Source organism: Eurypyga helias, unplaced genomic scaffold, assembly GCF_000690775.1.
Source record: "Eurypyga helias isolate BGI_N326 unplaced genomic scaffold, ASM69077v1 scaffold44844, whole genome shotgun sequence".
Taxonomy (NCBI): Eukaryota; Metazoa; Chordata; class Aves; order Eurypygiformes; family Eurypygidae; genus Eurypyga; species Eurypyga helias.
The window spans coordinates 1-8,239 of NW_010248970.1; the positions used below are offsets into that span (position 1 = coordinate 1).

An 8,239-nucleotide genomic window follows, 5' to 3' on the forward strand; every position below is an offset into this window, starting at 1 on the left:
CCTGACTGAACCCAGCACACCAAGTTAGATGAGTTTAACACGGGGGTGTGACATCATCTGAGTCACTTGGCCATTGCTGGTGGGCACAGCGCATCCAGAAAGTTGCAATCAGTGAGTAACCACCAGGCTCTCCACCGCCTGCAGCTGCTGACACAATACAACACTGGATGGCCTAACACTGTCACAGCGTGGCTCTCTGTCCCCACTCTGTTAGTACAGCTCTTGTTGAGCCCAACTCCTCACCTCTTGGGGTTTTGACTTTGACATTGCAACTTATCAGTGGTTTGCAAAACCAGTGTCACAGGCCCTGAATTTCATCCTGCCCTTTGCTAACATTTTGCCAGGCCCACAGCACATTTCATTACAACTCAGCCCAGTGATGGCTAATTAATCTTACAAACTTACATCGTGACTCTCAGCTGTCAGGGTGCTTTTAAGTACATGAAAAAACCCCAAAGCCAAGGCAATGTAGGCCAGAATGTTTTCCCATTACATAAGCAGAAACACAGATCAAGAGAGGATAAAGAACTGATTCCAAATCTCCAAGTGCATCACTGGCTGAAGAAGGAACACAGAGCGGGAATTATTTCCTAGTATCCACCTCTAATAATCGAGTCTGCACCACAGATTAGCTATGGGACAACAGTAATACCATCCAAAAAAAGCTACAGCTTGTAACTGGCCTGCCTGAACGTGCAGTGTGCAGGACACAACTGAAGAGTCCAACAAGAATTACTGAAAGCACTTTTCAGTGACCAACTAGGACTGGATTCCTTCGATTCCTATCACAGAAGTATTTATTACTAAAAATGTGAATTTTACAATTCAGTGGAAACCCCACTACAAACCTGCAGCAGTGGAAGTAATTTTGTTGAAACGTTACTGTGTCACCAAGTACATCACTGCCTACAGAGAAATATTTTTCTAACACCAAAATTCATTTAGGCATGAGCACTGGATTATACCTAAGAATGCTGCAATCACACCCAATCTTATTAAATATAAAAAGGAGAGGCACAAAGTTAGTTACTCCAACAGATCAAGTGTTCAAGGCAGGTAAGGTTTTGGCCAAGCTGTGCACTAAATTACATTTCACTCGTGATGTTTTGGTGATATAAAGCTAATTCTATAGGTAAAGACTGTGCTCTTTACACTATCCACTGCTGCAGCTAGGCTGCAGGAGTCTACAGAGCTGAACGGCATGTCAGAGTGCCCGTGTGCAGCCTACCCATATATCTGTCTGTGGGCACTTCCCAGCCACTGGTGGGGCTGCTCCCAGGTAACACAAGTTTGCCAGTGCATCCCACTTTCTGCTGGAGTTTCGACCTCTCAGTAAAAAAGAGAATTAGTCAGGGGTAAAAGACAGGATCAGCATGCATGACTGATTTAGGCCTTGTACCTCTTGGGTGAGAGAAACAAGCTGGTGGCCCAACAAGTAACAACTCTGAGCTCTACGCAAACAGAACTGAAACTGAATTCAGGGTATACAGGCTCTATTCAACCTCTGAGCCACAACAGCTTCCATAAAAGGCAATTCTGAACTGGATTTAAATGATTAGTGTATAGCAGAATGATTTTATGGGGACACTTGCAATCCCTAAAGTCATTAAGCTTCCAGAAAAGTCCATTTAATATAATATTCCATATATAAGTAGGGAAAAAAATGCCTATTTTTCCCCCACAAATTCCATAGGCTACAGAATTTCTGAACTATGGTACTTTTGAGACTCAAAATCTTCAGAACACATCTTGTTAAATAACGTCTTTCCACTTTTCCCAAATTGAGCGTTGCTAGGAGGTACCCTCCTCCGGCAGAAGTTCTGGGGCTTGGGACACCTCTCTCATGCTACTCAGCCTTCAACAGTTACACTTCCTTTGTGGTTCAGGACACTGCAGCCTACTGCCATGGAAATTTCAAACAAAATGCTGAGAGACAGGCCGATGGGCCAACAGGCTGGAAGACAGAGAGAGCGAACACGAACAAAACATCAACAGGTCACTTGGAAGGTTCTTAATCCTTCCAAAACAGCGTGGGAAATGACATCATACAATCTGGAGCTGCTGAGCAAGCAGGTTGTGTGGGTGAATTTCACCGCATTCACACAGAAACCAACAATATGCCTAAATTCTCACTTAAGAAGTACTGAATCTAAGTGTTTGTGTAAGTAACTACTTCAGTAATTGATATTACCGTATCTGTGCAACAAAACCCTATGACTGTGTACACTACAATCTCCACGTAAAGCTGCACAGAGTAAGTCACACAGAACAACTCAGGGTTTTGTCCAAAGCTACAGTGACCCAAAAGCATGACTCTGAACTCCTGAGCGCTCATCTTCTTTTGCCAATGTTTAGCCACTAAATCGTGCTCCTCTCAGTCAAGCCACTCATAATGCTTGTTTTACCAAGCTCTCCACATTCCAGTAGGATCTGTTCCTGATCACAAATGAAATGCTGATAGAAAAATCTAGATGAAACTAGAGGATAGAGGGAATTTTTGTCTCACAATCCCTGCAAAATATTTCTCTGCAGATGGTAAGAAAACTGTAAACATGTACATACTTCTGGGTTTGGCTGCATTGTTATCCTGGAGTACGTGTAAGGAAGTTCCCCATACCAGGAAGTAAGCCGTGGTTCTTCAAACGATACTCCTGAAAAACAAAACCAGGAAGACTTTCTCAGCTGCCTTATCAAAGGACTTGAAAATGGGAAGATGGTGCAATTCTGTCAGGAAACTCGATCAGAAAGGGACTGTCCACTCACCTAAAGTTAAAAAGCAGCCCCTTAAAATCCTCAGCCTTACATTTTGAACTCAAGTGAAGGAACACGATTATGCAAAAGCAGGCCTGTCTCTGCAAGAGGAATTACCCTGCCAAAATCCTGGAACCACATCAATTTTCTCATCCCTATGCCAGACAGGGCAGGGACTGGACAAGTTAAAGACAGAAAAATGAAACTGAAAGTTTATTTGTAATTCCAGTCTGTTTTATGTCCCCCTGGTTCCAGTGCCCAATGCAGGGGCATAAGTAGCAAGATGCATCCACTGGAAAGGATGGGGTGGAAAGGCCTGCAGCATCAATCGGACATTAGATTTAGCAGAATGTCGCAAGGCTGGAGGAGGATGATTTTGGCAAGCGTGCGTGCTCTGTGGTGTCACACAAACATCCAAGTTAAAAGCTCTTTCAACTTCTGAAAAGACTAGCCTGCTAGCTATTTCTCATGCTTGATAGGTGACACTCTCCATTATATGCTACCCTTGTTGCATTTAACAGACACAGATGTTGAAGACATTTTCCAGCCCTGTCCAGTAACTACTCCAATACATTTGCTTACATCTGTTCCTGACTGAAATTTAGCTGGGAACGGTGCCCCTTAGTGAACAAATCCGGAATAGCAGTCTCTTACTGCATACTGGAACTAATAAGCAAAGACAAGGTAAAAGAAACATGCTCTTCTGGGATTTTAAGTGAGAGAGGCAAAAAGTATTGCTGGTGACAAAAACCTCAAAGGACACAGTTTTTGCAGCATCACTGGGAGAGAGTACAAAGGGACAGAGCACACACGTGACCTAAAAAAAAACAGTGGGAAAAAGAACTGGAGATGACAGAGGAGGCAGTATAATTCACATATTTTTAAAACAGGCAATTTTCATTTGGAAAGATCTCATTTAACTGGCAACAGGAACATGGTGATAGAGGTTGAAAAATACACAGTGGTACTCTTCAGATATGCACTGAAACCTGGATTGGTATGGAAATGACCTGGGAATGACCTGAAAAGTTGGTCTACACACTCCTCACCCTGTCTGATGTGAGTTCGCTGACCCCAGGGTATGTCTTGGAGGAGTTGTTCAAACATCCAGTCTGCTTGTTCTGAGTCGATAAAGCCAGGAATCAGGTGAATCCTAAGGAAGAAAAATAGAAAGATCGAAGGAATAGGCAGTTCTGTATATGCTTTGACAAAATATTCTGATTTCCAGGATTCCGTAAGGAGCTAAGAATGGCTGTAATGCATCAGACCAAAAGTCAAAGTGCAGTATCCTATTTCTGACCACAGCCAAAAGCAGATGTGAAGGAAACGACAGAAGGCAGCAGGAGTTCCTGGTGAGTCCTCCCCTCACCAAACACGTCTAATTGCTTTTTAAAACCTATAAAAACATATGACACCAACAATATCTTTGAGTCCCACAGTCAGCCATGTACGATGTGAAAAATGGCATCCTTCTGCCTGTTATTAACTTCACAGCTGGTAAATTAGATAGCCCTGACTGTGGTACTGCAATTAACAGGAGTAAACAACTGCCCTTTTTTCACCATCTCCCTGCCACTCAGAATTTGATAGCCCTTCATCACTACCACCATCCTATCCTCTCTTTTCAAAGCCCAAGAACCCTAGGGTATTCAACTCCTCCTTTTTTTTATATTTCTATATGTACATTATTATATACTTTGACTGTATGAACAGCAGCATGCAAAAATTCCAGCCACTGCGGTGGGCTGCAGAGTAGGAATGCTGTTCACAAGAGTTTACTCTCACAAGCATTCCAGTCCTCCGAAAACATCACAATAAGAATATATAGTAAGCCATTAAAAGAGATGCAAAATCCGATTGTTAACTTTCAGGAAATGTATAGATTTCAGCCACATTCTGTGAAAACGAATTCCAGAAAACAACAGAATAACCCAGCTAGCTGTGTATCTCTTCTCTTTCCAGTCGGTCAAAGCTTTTACTTTTCAAACTGGCATTAAAATGTTAAAGTTCTGAAATAAGTGCACAAAGAGTTCCCATGTCCTCGGCATATTTTCCACTATTAATAAGACCCATCGAATTCAGAAGAAAAGGATTAACACCGGTATTGCAGCCAGGTAAAATAAAGCACATCTCAGTTAGTAGGAATGACAGAACCGGTGGGTTTTGTTTTGAAGTGTCCTGAAGCTGGAGTAATTAAAGCACAGCATGTAAGCAGAAGGGACAACCCTAAAGCTACCAAATCTGTCTGATTAACTTTTCTAATTAACTTCTAATGCTTTTATTAGATTAATTTCAAACAAGTCAAATTTACAGCTAAAAGGTTTTGGTAGCTCTTAACTATACAGCACTTGCTAACACAGGAATGCTGATCCACATTTCAAGCAGCAGCCTGACCCTGGACTATGAAAGAACCGGACACAGCCCCTTCTCCTAGCTCTGGACAAGGACACTAGACGCAGTACGCCCCAGAAGTTAAGAGGTTCATTTTGATTCTCTTCAGTGCTGCTCAGAACTGCAATGAAGTCTCTGCTCCCCGATACTCAAAGTATTTCCAGGACTCTAAAGAGAAGATACACAGGAAGGGCAAATGTGAACCCGGCAGAGTCAAAACGCTCTGCAGAGACCAGAATCCGGAAAGCTGAGCATCACCCTGCCATTCTGCAACAGCAAATAACTAGTTTCATCCACTTACCTAGAAATGCCAGTTGGTGCTTTGCTGAGCTCATACACACCAGGCTCGCTGAGGATGGAGAAAGGAAGAAGCGATCAGAGAACAAGAAATTAGCTTACACCGAGCAGCATGGACTAGAACTGCTGTAAGCCTGGACTAGGGGAAGTTTTCTTTAAAAAGGAAAAGAAAATAAAAGAAGAGAAGCAATAATGTTCTGGAGGTAGTCAGAGGTCAAAAGCAAGGGGTGCTGCAGAAGCAAATGGGTTTGCGTGCCCTTCCTGCCCCTCACTCTCATTTCACCAAAGGCTCAATACACAGCTGCGGCGATCTAGAGACAAGCAAACGAGGGGTGTCACAGGGAATCTAAAGGAGACGACCATCCAGGATGGTGTCCTGACCACTGGGTTTGCATTTATCGGCACACCGAGTAAGAAAATTCTACAAAGATCACAAAACCGCAGCAGATCTAATTTTCAAAACCTGCAACTTCACCATACACCACCACACCTTGACACACCTCATGCCAAACTTATTCTGAGCAGGTCCCCATTTCAACACAAAGGGTAAGGGATCTACAAACATCTGCCTTGGTGTGATACGATACGATACTATGACACTTCCTAGCAGCTACTTTTCTAACCTTCAAAGAAAGTGCTGCTTGAGCTGTCATACCAGCTATATTCCTAGAAAACAGTAAGTAATTTCCAGCATGGTTTACCCAGTGACTGATACAGGAAAATGTATGCTGCTAACCAAAGGAGAGGTATTTGCAGTTCTGTTGATCCAGAACATCCAACTGTTTGTTCTTCCTGGCTTATACAGCTACACCAAAGCCATAAACCTAGTTAACAGAGACTTGGACTCCCCTGATTATAAATTCAGTTCATGGTAAAACACCTCAAAGTCCGCGTTTTCTACTGAAACTTCTTCCAAAGGCATGGCAGTGGTCAATGGAGAAGGATATCTCTCTCAGCAGATTCCCACTGACCAACAAGACAGAAAAACTGTGCAGACAGTGAGGTCACCGGCATACTCACTCTATCACACCTGCCTCAGGAACTCTGCGCTCCACCTGAAAGGTGACAAGACAACACATGGCAGACATTAAACACAAGTACTGGACAGGCTCTAGTCAAACAGAACTATTTGCCACCTCTAGTGACTCTACACAGCTACACACCGCTGTCTCACTGAGAAAAACATACCTCTGGACAACTGGAGAGCATTAACAACACACCCTCTCTCTCCATGCCCCAGAAACTCTCAAACGCAGCTACCACTGCAGGCGGTTTTTAACAATCAACTGCCCCCTAACGGACATTCACTTCTAAACTATTTGGGTTATTCCACCATCCGCTCCTTATCAACTGCAACCAGAAAAATCTGTGCGTTACGCTTGGAAGGAAAAATCTACAGCAACTGTAGGAGTGATGAGCAAAACACAAGACAGACCAGACATAGCAGGAGCTGACACTTTTTTTTGTCTGCACAGCTCGAGGTAGCTGTTTTTTGTTAAAACTAAAACCAAAAAACCAAATGCAGTAGTTCGGTCCACCTCAGATTATGATTCTGGTTGTCTCAGGGATTTATGCATCTCTTCTCTGAGCACCGTGGAGTGCTGAGATGCAAGGAGATGCTGAGTTGAGCTATCAAGAGGGTCAAAATATAGTACTATATAGATACCAAGGCTCTGCCACAGGGAAAAGAGAATCTTTCCAAACCACCTCCAACCCCCTCAAGCCAAGAAGACAACCTTTCAAGAACTTTTGGCTTAGAAAAAAAAAAAAAGAGTTCAAGGTATTTTTTTTCTAAGCAAGGAACTGCCCCCCAACTGCACACAGCACCATATCCTCCATCTGCTGTTGGGGCATAAAGCAAAGTCTATAAAACAAGTACCAGGCTCTTCCCCTGTAACAAATAAGACAGATCTCCCAGCAGAGGGAAAAAACAGAGTTCAGATCATGCTTAGAACACCTCACCGTTCTGGATATTTGGGAGTACATATTATTGTGGCTCTCCAAAAAAAAGTAGTTATGAACAGGTACATAATCAATACTCAAAGTCTGAGGCTTAACAGAGGGACCATAAATGTAGGTCAGTTGCAAACTCTGCTTTGTAAAAGCCCGAAGTTCAGCCCAGCCGAGTTGATTTGGTTTTAAACAGAAGACTGTAACCTCAAAGTCTGATAACTTTTATTTTCTGAATTTTAATAAAAGATGAGATTCTGCTAGTTACTGTGTAATTTTTACCTCTGATGGCTTTTCAAAGACAAACTGCTTTTGAGTGTGAGGCCGATCTTTCTGCATCCATGCCAGTCTGGTGCCTGCAGAGGCAAGGTTGCTGGCCACAGGTGCCTTAGGTGCTAAAAGCAAAGAGGAAAGAAAAGGATCACAGGAAACGGCATTTCACCGTAGAAAAAATACAGTTTTGAAGAACTTATGGAATTATTCTTTGAGGTATTCTCCTCTGCTCGGCAGAGATGCCAGAAAAGAGAAATGGGGGCTTTGCTATTTTAATCAGGTGTTTTGACCACGTTCATTCAACTAACCAGTCCTTGTGAGGCGGGAAAGCCACACAGCCCCCTCCTACCTCTGCACTCCGTGCTTTAAATATCTGATACAAACAGCGACGTTAGCTCCAGCCCTTTCAACCAGCAAAAAGATAACACACGTAGTATGTTTTAAGAACAAGAAGTGACCAATTATTATTACAGAAGCTCCACCAAGAGCCAGGCGGCCGGTGCTGCGGCGGGTGCAGCCGGGGATAGGGCTGGCCAGCACCGGCCTCTCGGCAAGGCCGCGGTCCGGACACCCGCCC

The 8,239-nt window shown here is 43.4% G+C and overlaps 1 protein-coding gene across 1 annotated transcript; it reads right to left on the minus strand.

Moving 5' to 3' along the window:
* Window positions 1-2,562: 2,562 nt before the first annotated feature.
* Window positions 2,563-7,784, minus strand: LOC104509328 (alpha-ketoglutarate-dependent dioxygenase alkB homolog 3-like; the record flags this gene model as incomplete). Its single annotated transcript, XM_010151226.1, has 5 exons — window positions 2,563-2,651; window positions 3,801-3,904; window positions 5,444-5,491; window positions 6,460-6,494; window positions 7,672-7,784. Coding segments are annotated over 5 exons (389 nt in total), but the record flags the coding sequence as incomplete, so codon positions are not given.
* Window positions 7,785-8,239: the final 455 nt, after the last annotated feature.